The 19120-nt window shown below is 41.4% G+C and overlaps 1 protein-coding gene across 5 annotated transcripts in view; it reads left to right on the forward strand.

Moving 5' to 3' along the window:
* LOC119729764 (macrophage mannose receptor 1-like) overlaps nucleotides 1-19120 on the forward strand; it is a 40596-nt gene that overhangs the window by 10967 nt on the left and 10509 nt on the right. For all 5 annotated transcript variants that reach the window (XM_038202500.1, XM_038202499.1, XM_038202501.1 and 2 more), the window contains 13 exons: nucleotides 1985-2170; nucleotides 3413-3580; nucleotides 5034-5200; nucleotides 6337-6445; nucleotides 7445-7692; nucleotides 9558-9720; nucleotides 10095-10376; nucleotides 11693-11872; nucleotides 12594-12614; nucleotides 15113-15264; nucleotides 16962-17041; nucleotides 18105-18208; nucleotides 18769-19026. In XM_038202500.1, the coding sequence (XP_038058428.1) occupies nucleotides 1985-2170; nucleotides 3413-3580; nucleotides 5034-5200; nucleotides 6337-6445; nucleotides 7445-7692; nucleotides 9558-9720; nucleotides 10095-10376; nucleotides 11693-11872; nucleotides 12594-12614; nucleotides 15113-15264; nucleotides 16962-17041; nucleotides 18105-18208; nucleotides 18769-19026 (2118 nt within the window). The remainder of the gene's footprint in view (nucleotides 1-1984; nucleotides 2171-3412; nucleotides 3581-5033; nucleotides 5201-6336; nucleotides 6446-7444; nucleotides 7693-9557; nucleotides 9721-10094; nucleotides 10377-11692; nucleotides 11873-12593; nucleotides 12615-15112; nucleotides 15265-16961; nucleotides 17042-18104; nucleotides 18209-18768; nucleotides 19027-19120) is intronic.

Here is a 19120-nt window from a genome sequence, read left to right on the forward strand (position 1 = left end):
GGGGGTCAGAAAACGTGAATGAACATTAAACATTCTCGGAAGAGAAATATGCTTCAGATATTTCCAGTGTTGAAGTCCTGTCTACCACAAGTCAATCGCAAGTTTGTACATAAACATATATATATGTATCATTTTTGTTGTAAAATTCCAAAATGAAAACTTCTCAAAACACAAACATTACCTGGACTTATATGTTTATGTATAGTCAGCCTCCTAGTACAGTCTCCCTACGATGAATAGAGCATACTGTGCGAAAGTTGTTAAAGAGGTTGTGGAATGCTCGAAAACATTTCCGTTATTTTTCGGGTATATGTAGCCTAAGGTGTGATGAAATAAAAACGACTATTGTGTCCGTCATGAAATGAGTACAAAAGGTACTTTTAAGAGCTGTTTTCAGGTCCTGTTTCGACCCGAACGTGCGATTTGTGTAAAAGTCGTCGTTGGGGGCAGCAAACAAAACATAGTAAATCGTAATAAACAGGACTCCCGATGCAGCGTAGTATAAACGAGTCCTGTTTATTTCGTCACGATTTACTATGCTTTGTTTGCTGCCCCCAACGACGACTGTTACACAAATCGCACATTCGGGTCGAAACAGGACCTGAAAAACAGCTCTCAAAAGTACCTTTTGTACTCATTTCATGACAGACACAATAGTCGTTTTTTTAAATTTTATCACACCTTAGGCTACATATACCCGAAAAAATGACCGAAATGTCTTCGAGCATTCCACAACCTCTTTAATGGTATTTCCTGGTTCTTTTCAGAACCTCACAAACTCACAAAAGGATGTGTCGCGTGATGTAACTGCAACTTTACTCATTGCTAACTTCACAGTACAAACCTCTTATCTCATAGAACCCATAGCAGTGGAAGTGCAGGTGACCGTTTTGTGCTTTCTTACGGGGAGTAAAAGTAGATTTAGAATAATAAAGCGGGCCTCGTCTTTGAATCTGAGAGGGCAGTGTTTAGATTTCAAATTATGTGAAAGTGGAAAACTACATTTTTCACTTAATTTCTTCATTTGAATAAAAGTGAGAAGAAAAAAAACACGGGGGAAAAAAATCTGAATGGGTAGGGTCCCCTTGCCCAACCCTCAGCTTAATACTTCAATTAGTTTGGTCACACATAACATGTGTGTTTACTTGGAGAACTAAATATGCATGTAGTGTGTGCCAGCATGGTGTTTTGTGTGCCGGTATTGTCTTCCAGCAGTGCCTTTTTTTTATAAATCTATAGAACTGCCATTAATCTTAAAATAACCACACCAGATGGAATTTTTTTCAAAGGGAGATTTTGTGCAAGAGCCTGTCAGAAGCAACTTACGACCTCCTGCTCATAGTAAAGAAACAAATTGGAAAGTCTGTCGCGAGCCAATATGGCCCAACATCATCAGGCCAGCGTTTATCTCTGGTTTTCTTGGCATAAAACAAGTGGGATATTTCTATTCCCCCCCCCCCCCCCCCCCGATGGGATGCCAGTCCATTGCAGGTTGCTCCCTACAGCTAATGTCAATACCCATTTGTACTCCTGGGTGGAGAGTGTTATGTGGTTCTTATCTAAGATTGAGGCTTGGAAAGACGACACATATCCAGTCAGGATTCTGACTAACAACTGTGTATTCTAGAACTCTCTTGCAACTGCAAGTCTGGTTAACATAGCAACAAACTCCAGAGGGCGCTATACAGTTTTAGTGGTTATGAGTAACTCCTACATATATCCCAGACAGAGAGAAGCGGCAGAGACAAGTAAGGGTAAAGTGGTGTGTCCAAGGACACAACATGTGACCAGCAGCATGAATTTGAGACCCTGACCTCTGATCATAAGTCACAAACCCTAACCACTAGGCCACACTCCCTAGTAATATGGGTGTCTTACTGTCTTCCACTCGACCTCTGAGCTTGTCGAGGTCGATTGGCTAATTTGAATCTAATATAGCAGCGGCAATAAGAAGTTGATGGTATGTTTCGTGTCTCCTCACCAGATGACAGGTATCAAATGGCTGATGGGAGTGCGATAGATTACGTTAACTGGGCAAACAATCAACCTTGTTGTTGGGATTCTAATCAGGACTGCGTTGTTGGAACTGTGCAAGCCTCGGATGCTCTCTTTGAGTGGTCAGGTCGTGACTGTGATCTCCAGAAACCCTTCTTCTGTGTATTTCCTTCAAGTGAGTGGCACTTTTATGTTTTGTCATGATTGTCAAATCGTAAAGACATGGTTATTTTGTTTTTTAATTGGTACTGCATTTAGCACTTAGCGCTGTGTACTGCATATTCAGGGTTTAAAATTGGAATATTGATAAGGAAACCTTGTGAAATTATGGCAGCTAGTGCTGTTGTCAAGTCCATCACAAGTCTGGTCACAAGTCAGGTCACAAGTCACGTCACAAGTCTGGTTACAAGTCAGATCACAAGTCCGGTCACAAGTCTGGTTACAAGTCAGGTCACAAGTCTTGGCACAAGTCCTGTCACAAGTCTGGTCATAAGTCCAGTCACAAGTCACGTCACAAGTCCTGTCACAAGTCCTGTCACAAGTCCAGTCACAAGTCCTGTCACAAGTCCTGTCACAAGTCAGGTCACAAGTCAGGTCACAAATACGGTCACAAGTCAGGTCACAAGTCAGGACACAAGTCCCGTCACAAGTCATGTCACAAGTCCAGTCACAATAACCCAAGATTTTTTTAGCGAGGACACTTATATGAAGTATTTACACGAAATGACTCTTAAGAGTCATTTTGTGTAAATACTTCATATAAGTGTCCACGCTAAAAAAAACGAGTTTTTTTTACACTTATATGAAGTATTTACACAAAATGACTTTTAAGAGTCATTTCGTGTAAATACTTCATATAAGTGTCCACGCTAAAAAAATCGTTGTTTTTTTTTTGGTACCTTGTGGGATGAAAGGACTTTGGGAGCAAGTAACCAAATTAGACTTTTTAAACCGATATTTTCCCCGATGATTTTACCGACAAAGCCAAGTTATTGGTTGGTGGTCACACCCCACCCTGAAACAATTCTTGGCACAAGTCCGGTCACAAGTCAGGACACAAGTCAGGACACAAGTCCTGTCACAAGTCCGGACACAAGTCAGGTCACAAGTCCGGTCACAAGTCTCGTCACAAGTCTTGTAACAAGTAACAAGGGATGAACAAATAACAAAGGAATGAGTTGTCACAGTTTATGTGAACAGCTACTGGATTGACTTTAGAATGGAAGGCTCGTGATTGACTGGTAGTGCACTTGTGGTGAATTTGACTACCCTACTAGAAAATCTGAAACACATTTTCCAGATTTTTCCCCTTGGGAGGATATTATTCATTCATCTGTACTTTTACTTTTCTTTGCCTCCACCCATTCTCTCCGCCCTCTCTTTTGCACCCCTCCCTGTAAACATTGTGATCTTGCAGTTACGGGCCCCCCACCATATGGCGAGTGCCAGGAGGGTTGGTTTAAGCTTGGCCAGAAATGCTACGGATATTTTCCCGAGGAAGTAACATTTGGCGAGGCCCGGAGTAACTGTGAGAGTAATGCCATCGGTGGACACCTTGCCGCTATCAGCTATGCGAGTCTACAGGGTTAGTTTGAGTGTGGTAGATGGGCTCTTTAAGTGGAGTTGGGAGGATGCCAGAAGTTGCAGTTAACAGGCAGGGCAGTCACTGTGTGGACCTCTGAACAAAAGATGTCCACACAGTGCAGGTGGTGGAGACGTTGTGTGGACTTGCCCAGGTCCACACAAGGTTGCTCTATCTCTGAAAAAAAAAAATGGTTTTAGAGGCATTTTTGGGCGAGGGTTATCCATCTCAAAATGAAGAGGATCACTTAAGGAAATCATGATGACAAATTTGGGGTTGAAAGAATGTTCATTGCGAGTAAATTGAGGTTTTTTTTTCCCTCGATTTTCTTAACTACACGAAACCAAAGGGATGTTCACACTGGGTATGTGATTGGTAAACATGGATGTGTAAACGTCACAATTTCACAATCTTCACAATGTTACTCAACCCAAGTACTCAATCTCCATGAGTACGAGTATAAGTACGAGAAGTAGTACTTTCCATGAGCATACTTCAATGGGTACGCGTGTTGTCAAGGGTTTTGTGCTGTCAAACTCAGCATATGACAAATGCAAAAGCCTCCCAAACGGTAAAATTGGTTCTTTTCCTGCGTGTACCTCTTCAACAAATTTAAAATTCCAGCAGGAAAACATTTGCATGAGTATGAGTACTAATATGAGTACTTTGTCGTGAGTACAAGTACGATAAGAGTACTGGTAACTTGTTTCTTACGAGTACGGGTACTAGTACATTCTCACGAGTACGAGTACAATAAGCCATTTGCAAATTAAAGTCGAGTAACATCAGGGGCCAATTTCACGGCGCTGCTAAGCACAAAAATTTGCTTAACACAAAACAAGTCTGGCTTGTAAAAGGTTATCAGCCAAAAGTCCATGTAGTCATGCTAGAAGTGAACAACAGCTGAATACTAATCACAAGCAATATACATCACATGGAGTTTTGGCTGGTACCTGCTTATATAAGCCAGTCTTGTTTTTGTGCTCAGCAAATTTTTGTGCTTAGCAGCGCCGTGAAATTGGACCCTGTACACTGACCTGCTCAAATGCTTGGCACATTTTCACTTTGAATTCTCCAGACCAAAGAGACTGTCACTATATCACGTGATTTCGGGGCGAGCCTTTTGCTAGCAACCCCCAGCTCTGGCATGGTCTGGTGTCTTTTGTGCCATTCTCACCCATCGTGAACAATGTATTGGTGCTGAGCATCTCTTACGTAACTATGGAAGAGCTTGCCCCAAATCATGTGATGTAGCAACAGTGTCTTTGGTCTGGAGAATTCAAAGTTAAAACGTGCCAAGCATCATGAGCAAGTCAGTGTACCAGATGTTATTCAAATTAATTTTAAGTCGCAAAGTGTATAGGCTATTCGCAAATGTCTTATTACATTCTCATGAGTACGAGTTCGAAAAAATGTTGATACTGATCTTTGTTTTCTCATTATTATTTGGTTGAAGATATGCTGGTCTACTTCATGAAAAGCTACGCCAAAAATGTCTGGATCGGCCTTTTGGATACCACCAACAACAAAGAATTCAAATGGACAAACGGAGACAGCGTACTGTTTACCAACTGGGCACCGGGCCAGCCAGATGGGTACTTGGACTTCTTTGATGAAACTGAGGTGAAAATAACAAAGTGTATGATTATTAGGGGAGGGGGTGCTGGTCTGCCATGGAGTGCAGTGGCCTCGTGCTCTGGTACATCGGAATTTGTGGCCTAGTGCGGGTAATTCTGCAGGTTGTGGGTTCGAGTCCAGCCTGGGTTTATGGTGCCTGTGCTTTTGGGCAAGGCACTTCGTCACTCGTTGCTTCTCCATACAAGTAAATGTATACCTGTGAGGGCAGAGATGGTCATTGTGATTGATTTTAGCTGCTTTGCCCTGAAATAGCAGCTTTTAGCTGCATTTACTCCCCAGGGAGCTGAGATTGTCTTTGGAATGTTTCATTGGCTCAATGAGCAGGGTAATAACAATGTAGCGCCTTGAGCACCAATTTTAATGTCTCCCTATTGTCTCCCTATTGTCACAGCCCCCTTTAGATGCAAAATTTTATTGTCGCAATTACATTATTTTTGTTGCTTGTGGTCTAATTAGTAAACATACCAAAATTTGTGGAAAAAGGACAAGGCAATATTGGGGTTGGGCTCATTTTAGTTTGAACAATTTTGTGCACAAGTCTATGGAAATGTCTCCCAAATGTCCAATCCAAGGTAATTATTATTAGTAGTAGTAGTATTACGGGAAATGGGTCATTTGGGAGACATCCCCATAGAATTGTGCACAAAATTTTTCAAACTTCAATGTGCCCTAACCCAATATTCCCTAACCCAATATTTTCCTCAAATTTTGGTATGTTCACTAATTAGACCACGAGCAACAAACTTAATCTAATTGCGACAGAAAAATGTTGCCTCTGAAGGGGGGCTGTGACATTAGGGAGACATGATAATGTCTCCCTAATGACCGATGTCTCCCATCGCGCGAAGAAATTACGATAACATGTTTCTTTAATGGTACCTTTACATGTATTATGATTATTATTTTTATTACTGTTGGTCTTGGTTAAAGACTGGCTTGGGATTTTTGTTTTCCTGATGGATGCGTTTTGGGGAACAAAAATCAATACTTAGTCTGGGACTAAGGCTAGCAGCTGGTATGTTCATGTGCACATTGTAGCTCCATCCGTGAAAGTATGACAATTATCACAAAAAGGGAACCAATGTGAAGAGTCGCAGTCTTTATTTGAATCCTCCGTGTAGTACAAGAATGACTGCGGGATGATGATGGCCGATCCAATCACACCTGGCTTATGGGACGACGTCAGCTGCGGAGGGACCAAGCTGCCTTACTTGTGCGAAAGCTACATCGGTGAGTTCAGTGTATTAAAACCCTCCTATGCAAACATACGTTCTGTGCCAAGTTGTCCTTTCAGTCAAAAATCAATCAGGTGACTGTTTTCAACAGTTAAGAGCTCCCAGCCTACATAAAGCCGGATTGACTGGCTGTGACTGTTTATGTAACTTGATACAGATATGCCTTGACTGTAGGTAATTGATAAGCCAGCTGTGCCTACCACTTGCCATTTTTTTTGTCTGTTGACTGAATTTGACTAGTCACAGTGCTTACTTGAAATATGATCTGACTGTTGGTGACTAGCCTGTGTAATGATTTTTATTTCCACATCTGGATTTGGGATGACAGGTCCTCAACCATAGTGCTTTTTATTACTCTTGTTTTCCCAATGCCCATCTAGATTGTGATATATTATACAAATATTGAATGCTTCGAGTGGTGTAGTAAAACTAGCCTCCCGAGGTGATCCATGGACATTCTCGCCGAGGGAAAATAGAATGCTCCATGGATCACCGAGGGAGGCTAGTTTTACTTCACCACGAGATAAAGCATTCAATATTTGTTTTATAACACTTCACCCACAGATTCTGCTTGATTTTAATATTTTAAATTATTTAAATCTGAACACTGTTGAAAAAAACTTCAATTTCAATACAAAATTGGTGGAAAATGTATTTCTCTCTTCCAAACTACCCCTTCACGAAATGTTTGAACCCAAGTCTGCGGCGCGCTCTCTTTGGAACAATACGCGCAACGCGCACACCAGCATCCCATTTGCACACAAATACCGCGCCGTGGAAATAGTACTTTGGTTGCTAATGGTATAGTACTTTGGTTGCTACGGGTATAGTACTTTTGGTCGTGCACAGAAAGATAGCAAAATTAGAAAGTAACATGTGACTCGCTCTCGGCCAATCAAGATACAGAATCTGTGGGTGAGGTGTTATAAATTTTTATATGGCTTGAATAAATAATAATAATAATAAGTTATTATTGTGACTCTCTTGTGTTCAGATCCTGTGATAGCCCCACAGCCGCCCCCAAACTCGTGCCCCCCGGGCTACATTGAAGATTTTTACGGGTCGTGTTACACCTTGTTGCCATTCAACCTGGAATACGACAACGCCTTGGCAGCGTGTCAGAGTAACGGATCTAGTCTGGCCTCCATTGCAGACGGATACGAGCAGGGTTTTTTGCAGTATGTCATGACAGTTTTCAGTGACATACCCACGTCTTTGTGGATTGGGATAAACGATAGAGATGTAAGTATACATTCGCATTGAAGGACCTTTCCTCCCCCCCCCCCCCCCCCTAAAAAAATTAAAATTATCCCAGTGCAGATTAGGCCAATCAACATTGATTCTTAGGTTTTCATCACTCAAATTGAAAAATTGGTTGGGAGGGGAATATATATTTTATATTTTATAAATTTCACTTGAATTGAGGGGACAACTTGGAAAACAGTCAGCTGTTAAATGACCTAGGCAGTGGCACACCCAAGGGGGGCTCTCTGAGTGCTTGAGCCTTCCCCCACCCCAGGTTGTCAATTTTTCTTTGGGGGGGGGGGTAAGTTTTTGTTTATTTGAGTGCCATGAGTTGACCTTGGTGATATGTATGTGGCCTATTGTCAAGTAGTATATTAGGGGTGTAAGTGGTGCCACCAACGTTAGAATAGTGTGCCCCCGAAAAAAAAAAACTTTCTTTTTCTGCGGCCAACAATTTTGGGCAACATATTTGGGAAAAAATTAGAGCCCCCCTGCAGCCAAATCCTGGGTGCGCCACTGGACCTAGGGTTTTTCGTCTAGAATCTCAAAAGGGTAATGAACCTCACAGTTTACAGCGGATTAGAGTTACTGTTAAATGGACACTAGGTCCTGGAACAGCCCAATTGGGCTACAGAACCCGCTTTGAACGAGATGATGATAATCGGATATAACATTTAAAAGTAGGATATAAACATCCACACAACTATCCTTTCAAAACTTGGCGTTTTTGTGTTATTCCTGTATTATGCATGCGAGAACGAATTTCGGGGTCCACTTTTGCAACCCCATAAATGCGAGCTGTTTGGATGCTAGTTGTGATATCATTCGTACGGGTAAAGTGTTCGCCTTTTGCGGATGTTGAAGAAACCACAATTGTTTGCATTGGTGATTTGTCATCGCATGCTGTCTCCGAGACACACAACGTGTATAGCGTACACTGAGAACGACACGAAAAACATATTCGTACTCCGTCATGTCCGACATAAACAAGCAGGGTTTTTTTGTCTTTTCTCGGGAACGTAAGGTTGGTCTTTTCTCGGGAACGTAAGGTTGGAACATTAGGTTGCTTGCCTTTTAACCAGATGTTTGAAATAGGCCAAGTAAACAATCCAAAACATAAAATTTTCGGGGATTTCAGGACCTAGTGCCCCTTTAACAAAAATGCAACAATGGCCTACCCTTGACAGATGTCAAACTTTGAACTTCAATACTTTGCGACCACGAGTTCTGTATGGTGCCTAGAGCATTGTCGTATCAATACCACATCGACTTGTCATTTTTCCCGACTATACGATGACGTACACGTTGTGCTCAGTATGCGTGTAAATCAGTGCGACTGTGCCTGTGGATTTGGCAAGAAACTTGTCTGGAACATACGCTTTTCTTTGAGGAAAAAAACACCCTTTCAGAAATATATCAACTATTGAAAAAATCTGGGCTGGATTGAAAATCAAGACGGCCGGTGATGAAAACCTAAAAAGATTGTTGATTGGCTTGAACAATCTTCCTATTCACGGAGCCAGGGGTGGGGGGGGGGGGGTGGGGCAGCCTGATTTTGCGTGATGAGTGACTAATCTCATGTCATATCTGCCAACATTTCTGGTGCAGATTGCTGCAAAGCTTTATTCAGCTCTCAGCTCTTGATCCTCCTGTTTAATTTTGTTAACACCTTTGCTAGTCCTCGACATAAGGAACAACTCCTGTATACATTTCTTGTGGAGCTGAAATGTCCCTGCTCGTTTCTAGTAAAGATGCAATCTTCCAAATGAGTCCGAAGCTGAGATTTTTGGGTTCATCTCGACCAATATTTTTTACTTCTGTTTTTCCTTTGATAAATTAGTCCATGTCTTTGTCAATCACAGGGTGACGGTGAATACACCAATACAGATGGGACTCCAGTCACCTATGTGAACTGGCTTGACACTAACTCACCGCAAGCCGGAATGTGTGTCGCTGCTCAGAAAGGCTCAAAGTGGTTGGAGAGTAATTGCACCGAAGGACGTGCGGCCATCTGCAAAATACCTGGTGAGGGTAGTGGCACTTGTTTGTCTTCTTTTTTTTCTTTTTTTTTATAAGCATGGTGGGCAACTTTTGAAGCTTGGCGGCAGCTTTTGAAGCTTGGCAGGTGCCTCAGAAAGCTTGGCAGGGCACCAGGTTATTTTTACAGGTTGGAGAACACAGGGTACATCTGAGGTTTTGTAAGCTAAATCACTTTGAAAGCAGTTCTAATTATTATTTGTGTCTGCGCTATGCTTGTTTATGGTGTAACTCAAAGGAAGACTGTGATAACGTAGATCCATGTTATAAAATTCATGGTGTGACTTACTAAAATCCAAAGTTTCTATGTAATAATTCCATCATTTTATGTCAAACCCATGTCTTTTCTTTCCCCTGTATAGCTGCACCTGTTACCCCTGCTCCTCGTGAAACACATTGCGATGAAGGCTGGATAAAATACGAAGGCGACGGCTTGTGTTATCTGATCAACACGTATCGCCTGCCCGACGATCTCACCGACACTGTTTTCGTCTCGTATGCCGACGCAAAGCGGCTGTGTAAGACCCAGGGGGCCACACTCGCGAGCATCCACACTGCTGCGCAGAATGACTGGCTGTATAAAGTGTCTCGTGTCACCTTGGGACAGAGAAACATCTGGATAGGCATGCATCGGTCGACTGAGGGTAGGTTCATGGTGGAGTAGGGATGTAGAACTTTTGCACTGAAGGGTAGGAGATGCGCTGAAGGGCACTGAAGGGTAGGAGATGTGACTGAAATCAGCCTTCCAGGGCTATTGCTAGGGCTATTTAAAGGAAGAGTATGTCATTTTTCATTTGTGCATTTTTTTCATTTGAAGCATTAAAAGTGCGAGAAAATCTATAGGAGTGTGCTTATAACAACTAACCTGATGAAAGTTTAGCTCAGTGAATGCTGTATATTCCGAGAAAAACAATATTCTAGGATCTCGATTTCAATTAAAAAGTTGCCTAGTCATTCTTTGAATTGCGACTGAAATCAGCGTCTGGGACATGATCTTATTGAACTGATTGCATCTACGTGATGTCGTGCACTGAACCAACAGATAATAGCAACCCTGCGCGTGTGTGCTTCATGTCAAGGCTTGCGCAGCCATTCGCGGCTTTGCCAAAATTAATAACGAATTACAAACAGAAATTTCCAAATAGTCCTTAGACACATTTTGGAAATGACATTCTTCGATTGTTTTCTGCAAAATGACAGCATGCCAGCAAGAATAATTTCACAGGGACTTTAGTGCCATTGCTATAAACCAAGTAAGCTTTTCAACAGTAATTCGGTCAGTTACTGTTTGGATCGCTGCAAATGATGGACTCTACCTTTAATTGAACTTCTTTGCGCAAGGGCACATTGGGCGTGTTTGAGTAGCTTCTCCAGGTCGACTCGGGTTAGCTATGAGAGCCGGACTAATCGAACGCCCAACCGCCCTCTTGTGATCCGCAAGCAAGTAAATACCAAAGGTCAACCAGTTACGTGACTTGTGGATGTGGACATCAGTAGGCATTTCACGGACCGTATCCAAACAGCTTACGTTTTCAACACGCTTTTGTTAAAAGCCACAGACATAAAAAGACATAAAGAGACCATTCTGGACAAAGCTGTCCAATTGTACCATCATTTTATGCAGTCACGGGGAAATGAGACAAACAGTTAGATGAAAAATAAAGTTGACTTCTGGTCCACTTACCCTCTCGACATTTTCACATTTTTCTCCCTGTCGAATCTTCCACAGTTTTGGTTGATTAATTTGGGCCATTTAAATTTACCTAGCTTTTTATCGGCATTCTGTTAATTAACCAGCTTACAGTTAAGACACCTGCACCAGCAATCAGTAGGTCTCGGGTTAGCATCCCACCAGAACATGAATGATTGTTTTTTAGATTGTCCAATGTTCCATATCATGGTTTTGTTTTGTTTTTGCCCGCTAATTCTTTTTGTGAATGATTTGCGTCTTTGTTATCAGGTATGTTACAATGGGACGACGGTTCTGTGGTGAACTATATATTCTGGGACGAAGGGGAGCCCAGCTCTGGTCAGGAGGGGACGGACTGCGTGTCATTATTCGCTGGGAATGACGGTGTAGGACCATGGAAGGACGAGAGGTGCTTCAAACTCAATGCCTTCATTTGTCAAAAGCCGGCCAGTAAGTCATGCTTTGCCCATAGATACTGTCAAATCTAGAGTGCCGTTTCTGGGGGGGGGGGGGGGGGGTCGGCTGCCTTTCTCAGGGGCCTGCTGGCAGCCTATTTTAATTTTGAGGGGTGGGTGAGTAGGTGAAACTAAGACAGCATAATGAAGGATGGCCCCAAAAAAATAACCAAAAAAAAAGACCAAAAGGCCTTGTGTTGTGTAATGCACGTTAAAGAACCCAGTAACGCTTGTCGCTAATGAGAAGGGGTTTTTAGTTTTGCTGACGTGCATGGCTACGGTGAGGCATGCGCATACCAGAAACCGGAGACTTCTTCTTTTTTTTGGCCCAACAGTCAGCAATTGATTTGTTTACATTGTGTCAATAATTCGAAAAGCAAAGTTTGTTTTTTACTGCTCAAGATATGATTTAAATTATTGCAGTATATAATATTAGATTGGTGTGATGCTCTGTGTCAGACGCTGTGTCAAACTCTGTGTTTCAAAATTGTTTACAAGTGCTCAAACTTTGACTTTTCAAGGAGACAAAACATATAGAGATCGACCACGGTCGATCAAAGGCGACACATGCCATTTCGCGGAGCACTTGTTACAAATTTAGATTGTAAACATTTCCGGCAATGACATTTCAACAGTTCACAAGACATGAGAAAACACTGAATTTGTTCCCTTTTTTAAATTGAATTTTTTTTTTTTTTTTTTTTTTTTTTTTACAGATGATGGACCTGAGCCACAATGTAAGTGTTACACATAAAATATTTCATTTGTCACAACATTTGCCTCGTTATTGTTGGGAGTGCAGACCCTTCAATATACAGTCGACTCTCGTTAGTACAAACTCTGTTAATACAAAATTCTGGTTATAACAAACATAAAGCCTTGGTCCCGACTGTGCATTTATGTGCACAATGAATGGGACTGATGTTCCTCTTAATACAAAATTCTGATATAACAAACAATTTGGCTAGGTCCGAACGAGTTTGTTATAACGAGACTCGACTGTAGTTTCAACAATTCAACCATCATATTGCAAGTTCAACTTAGAAATTTGCATGAAAACTACTACATTCCAACCAGCCTGTTCTAAATTAAATTGAAATTAAAAAAAAAGAAGTTTTTTTGCTTAAAATTTAAAGCATATGGAAATAAAATCCATTTAAAAAGCACAGTCTCTCTCTAAAGAAACCCAAATGTTTTGAAAATTATGTAAAATTCAAAATTTACAATTCATGGACATTTATCCATCAAGTTAAGCACCTTTTAGCACCTCAACTTCTAACTTTCCTGCTTAAAAGTGCCTACTCATGAACAGTTATTTGTCTTGAAAAACAAATTTGTTACTCTACCTGGCGTGGTATTGTTATCATCCAGTAAAGTACTCACTTAATTTTGCTTGAAAAATGAAACTTTTCCGTAGTTTTGATACCATGTGCACAGTAAAAATAATTTAGTTCAAAACTTCGTTCTCGTGTCTGAATCCCGGTGTTTTATTATCTGGGCAATTCCAGTTTCATGGACATTAAAAATAAGATGTTTTTAACTTTAAAGGGAAAATACAACATTTGCAAACATCAAAAAATAAAACTACCAAAGCATTTTGAAATACCTTGTGGACTGTTAGTGAATGACAGTGTAAAGCATCCTGTAAAATCATGGCACCTGGTATACTGTCATTTTCAAGAAAAGTGGCATTTTTGTATCAATTTCCAACGCTGATCGGCCGATCAGCGTTGGAAAAAACTGGCTTTTTTTTTCAAATACTGGCCCCAGTTGACCATCGCACTTGTTTGTAATCGATTACACACCTATGAACGGGTACAAGCCAGCTAGACTGGTTCCCTGACCTTACAATTCCCCAATATATGTAAACTGCTCTGTTTCTTCTTAAATGGAGTCAGGGAACCAGACTACAGGAAAATGATTGTTTTTCTTGGTTTTTATGGCATTTTCGAACCCAAAACCTCAAAAAAGTCAGTGTAACTATATTTGCTATATATTTCCAACCCCCCAATTCCATCCATTTCTGAAAATTAAAGCAAAAGCAAATGATGTATATTCCCTTTAAAGGTATAAGGTAGATCATTTGTCATTTGTGCATTTTTTCGTTTGACGCAACAAACATGCTGAAAATCTAAAGACGGGTGCTTAACAACTAACCTGATAAACTTTGAGCTCAGTGAATGCAGTATGTTCCGAGAAAACAATTTTCTAGGATCTTGGTTTCAATTCATAAGTCGCCGAGTCATGTTTTGAATTGTGCCCGAAATCAGCGTCCAGGACAGGTTCTCATTCAGCCAATTGCAGCTACTCAACATGCTCAATGTCACACATTAAATTGACAAACAATATAGCAACTGCGCTAATGCATGTGTGTCGTATCAATACTTGCACTTCGTGCACCTTTTCACAGATTCGTTGAATTACAAACCAACAGAATGTACGGAAATTTCCAAAAATGCGCACTTTTACGCATCTTTGGGCACAATTGCAGAATACAACTCGATCTATGCACCTCGTAGCCGGCTACGGAGTCACGGTTGATTGCCCTCAATAAACATTCTCAGCGCTACCTGTATACTGCTAGTACTAGGCCTACACACGTCATGCTCCACTGCACTTCCACTCTGTATCCGCGTAGCCGGCAACAGGGTAGTTGGTTTGGACTTAGAATTTTTTTCAGCAACTCCCATTCATTTTGTGTTTCTTCGTTCTCAAGGGGACCCCCACTCAGTATCCGCGTAGCCGGCAATGGACTTGAATTGTTTATTTTCCAGTGATTCCAACCACGTAGCCAGAGATTTTAGGGGTGTATTTCCAAGTGGCGGCGTATTCTGCAATTACTCCCTTCTTTGAAAATGGCCTTTTATTTTTATTGTTTGATTCAAAATGACAGCATGCCAGAAAGAAAAATTTCACAGGGAGTTTAGTATATAACCATCTTCAAGCAAGTAAGATTTTAACAATAATTTTGTACGTTACTTTTTGGATAGCTGCAAATGATTTATTCTACCATAAAGAGCTCAGTGAATAACCATGAAAAAAACATATTTTTTAAACATTATACATCTATCATCTAGTAATGGTCAAGGAGATGACAGACTAGGAGTTTTGGATCATTTCCCTGAATCCTTGATTAGATATCATGGTTAATTGTCTCTGTCATGGACATTACATTTTGCTTCATAACACTGGAATTGACCATCTGTTTTTATTTGTATTTTTATTATTTTTTAAGGTGAACCGGAATGGCAGTTCGGTGGACAAAATTGTTTCTACTTTGCGATGGAGATGATGAGCTGGGAGGAGGCCGAGATGTCTTGCAATCAAATGGGAAGCAACCTTGCAAGTCTCGACGATGAAGTTGAGCGAAGGAATCTCTCCACCATCGTAAGTTTTGGTCCGATTCAACTGAGTAGTTTCGCAGTACGAATATTTTGAGGATCGATGGCACAGTAATGCCAGCACGGTGTTGTTTTTTTAAAGATCAAAAATACTTGACCACTTCATGCCGGAATTATTTTGACACTGACCGGACCAGGGTGCTGGATTTCTTTTCACGAACCTCCATGCCAGATGGGTTTAGGCCGTTCTCTGCTGGTAGCACTGGGATATTTCCCGCCTCGCTCGTTGCGAGCGGCCTGGCTCACAGATATTTCCAGCCTCGCTTGTTACGTGCTTACCCGTCAGCCTTTCTGAATACCGCAAAACCTTTGCGTGTGAACAAGGCCTCCGGCGCGAAGTCGTTCAATCGTATTTGAAACTAATAAGGGTTTGCGGTAACACCAAATGGGAGAATCTCTTTTTGAGAAGACGTGTGGTTCTGAAAAGAATCGGTTGGTTGTGAAACCCGTCCTGATGATCAGTATGCTCTGATCGTTGTCAGGGAAAAGCCGAACAGAAAGCCGGAATAACAGAATTGTCTGTGTTCACGCCCTGTTAGATATTGTCATGACTTGTGGTTGTGTGCATTACATCTCTACTGTCTAATTCTGTTTACGTTGTGCCCTGGTAGCCCTGGAAGAAAGTTATGCATAAATTTAGTCAATACATTAAGGAGAATACACAAGAAAGTGTGGATTCGTAATTTAAGAATCACCGAGGTACGAAGCGCCGAATGAATTCGTAAATTAAGAATCCACATTCTTCGACTTAAACCATTGCGTCAAAAGAAGTATTGTCATTAATTAACAGTCCAGTGAGTGGGGATGAAAAGACTGGCATATCTCGTGTCGAGTCATGGCCATTAGGGTAATTTTCAAGGGAGTTTTTCGAGGCTCATAAATCAAACATTCTGGCGTGTTTAGCATGTGTATCGCCACACCCGTACAACAGATTAATTTTGTGTGTAGGCTCCTTCCGCTAACATGGATAGTTCAGACGACGATTTCTTTCCGACTCAAAGTAGGTTTTGCAGTGACGGCGGAGAATCTGACAGTGAAGATGCATTTGTTATTTTTGGAAGGAAACTTTTCATGCAGACGGTCCTATTCATGCTCATTATGGAGAACAATTGTCCGACGTGTTCAAAGTGTGGATTCGTAATTCCTAATCCACACTTTACTAAAGATTCTTCGTTCCGAATCCACACATTGTGACCAGTGTAACAGATTTGTAGTTCCGAATCCACACTTTTAACAATAGTGTGACATCATAGCAATGGTTTAATGATACAGATTGGTCATGCTATAGAGTTAAGGTCTAAAGTGGGTCATTTTTTTCCTGTCCCTGTTACATTGGCACTTTGTAATTTGCCATTCAAGTATCATTAAGAATGGCTTCATCACACGATTTTTCATTTGTTTGGGAGGTAGTTTAATTTGCTATTCATAATCACTCTTGGAGGACGACTGCATTAAGGGAGCCCATCAGAATTATCAATCATCGATGTCAGATGTAACAGGGAATGGAAGGAAACAAAAAGTGGAATCCTAAATTTATAGAATCACCCAATCTCGGACTCGGAGTATGAATTGAGAATAAATAAATTGGCTTAAAATTGGACCGTCTATGATGGTTATGTTGTTTTGCTGAAGGCCAGCAGAGTGCTGCAAACTTTGATCCTTTTCATTTTTTTAATTCGTCAGCTCATCTATGAACTCCCAGAGATTGTAGAGTACTGGCCTTGGATTGGATTCCGTCGATTACCAAACGCCGCAGACTTTACGTAAGTACTTGCACGTTTTTCCTACCTACTACTAAATGGCCGATTAAATAGAACTTTCTTTCCCATTTGGATGCTGTCCAAAGTTCATTAAGCAGTTGAGGTTTTGTTTAGGACAGAATCCATCCTGGTTTTGGGACTGAAAGGGCTAAAAGACAAATGTGGAGGTCATTACGGCCACAGAAATATTGTTGTGTTGCCCTCACAAATCTTGAAATCTCTGGTCTTGTTTTTTTTTTCACTTGAATACAATTTTTAATCTTGCTGTTACTGTTTCTTTGTAATGCCATACTTTTGCATTTCGTTACAAAATATGCATACCTAAATGGTAGCGCAGTTCGAATTTAGGTGTACGTGTAACTGAGGCCATGACCTCGTTGTGCTGCTTGTGCCAAGATGGATAGCCAAGACGGACGTCTACGCGGTGTTCTTATTAGGAGCAAAGCAACTAGGCCTATATCTTTTAAATATATATCTTTGAATGGGGATTTTGCCGAATTATTCGGGAAGAACAGCAAAAGGTACCCCGAAGTTGTTTTGTCGGATGTTTTTGGTTTCACTATCGCATGAAGTGCCCTTACAAACTGTCTTGCCGACTGAACCTGACACTTTGTAAATTCTTCAATAAGAAGAAAGGTTAGATCTATAAAAATGTGTTCTATGTATACCCACCCTCCTCCCAAAAAAAAAAATCCTCTTGCTGTTTTAAAGGTCACAAATGGTCAAAATTTTCTTCCACTTCCCCTGGTATACTTTTAACACACCAATGGGTCACTTAACCAATATTGACCCAAGTAACAGCATGGCTCAGAATGCATGTTAGCATACGAGAGTTAAGCTAAGACTGAATACTTGGCTAATAAATTTTTAGCAGCTCACTCTTTTTTTGTGAACACATAGCTGAATCCATTTTGACATATTGATCAATTGGTCATAACTATGAATCTTTAAGTCAACCATTACCTCAAAATGGATTTTCACAAGTTAAGTGCATTGCAATGTGATTTCAGTGCTGTAATTTATTTTCTTTATATGCGTGTGATGAATGAGTCTGGTGTATTTTCAGATGGTCCGATGGCACTCCTACCAGTTCTGATGAAAGGGCTACATCATGGAGCCTAGGCCAACCGGACAGTGATGACGATGACTGTGCCGTCATTGAACTCAAAGGTAAGGGGAGTGGGTGGGGCTAAATGCGTGAACCCCTCCCCCCTTGTGTCCCCCGCTCAGAAATCTGTATGAGGACCGTACACACCAGAGCTGTTTGTGGGGTCCTCGTACAAAGGGAACGGTAATCCACAAGTGATATGTTTAGGAAAAAACGGTATCCCAGAGGTAAAATCTTTAGAAAAAGGGATAAAAGGACAACAATGCTCCTACCCCCAGAATTCCCATCCGCTGAAACATCCGTAAGACCAGCTGGCAGTAACTTCGTTCTCATGGTCTACTATCATTCATTCAACGTCAACCTCATACCGAATCTATCACTAGGTACGAGCTGCCATTTGAGGGGATGCGGCAATAGAGGGGGCTGTTGTAGCTAGCACAGAAAATTTTGAAAAAAAAAATTGGCGCGCACGATCAAAATCCACGCGCGTGCTGACCAGACACCGACCATTTTATTTTGCCTTACTAACGGCAAGATTGAAGACAACCAAAGCCAGTTCTTTACTTGACAAAGCTCAACATCTCCCATCACAAACCAAAGTCCCTTGTTCCTTCACTTTAAGGTACCTATGAAGAGTGGAACGACATCAACTGTGGTCTATCGCGGCCCTTCATTTGCAAGAAGGCACCCGACTCTCCAGGCCTGCCTACCCCAGCGATGACACAAGAGCCGCAAGGGGGATGTCAGTCTGACGGAACGCGCATTGGCACTCATTGCTATAAAATGAACTGGGATCCACTCAACTGGGACGCTGCTCGCACGGAGTGCGCCAAGTTTCCCAATGGCGATCTAGCCTCCATACCTATCTATGCTGTGCAAGGTAAGGTCACCTGAATTGCAGTTGATTTTAAAGACTCTGGAAACGTACTTCACTAAAAATCTTCTGAAATATTGTGAACTTCTGAATTCTCGAC

This window comes from Patiria miniata, unplaced genomic scaffold, assembly GCF_015706575.1.
Source record: "Patiria miniata isolate m_02_andy unplaced genomic scaffold, ASM1570657v1 HiC_scaffold_21, whole genome shotgun sequence".
Classification (NCBI taxonomy): Eukaryota; Metazoa; Echinodermata; class Asteroidea; order Valvatida; family Asterinidae; genus Patiria; species Patiria miniata.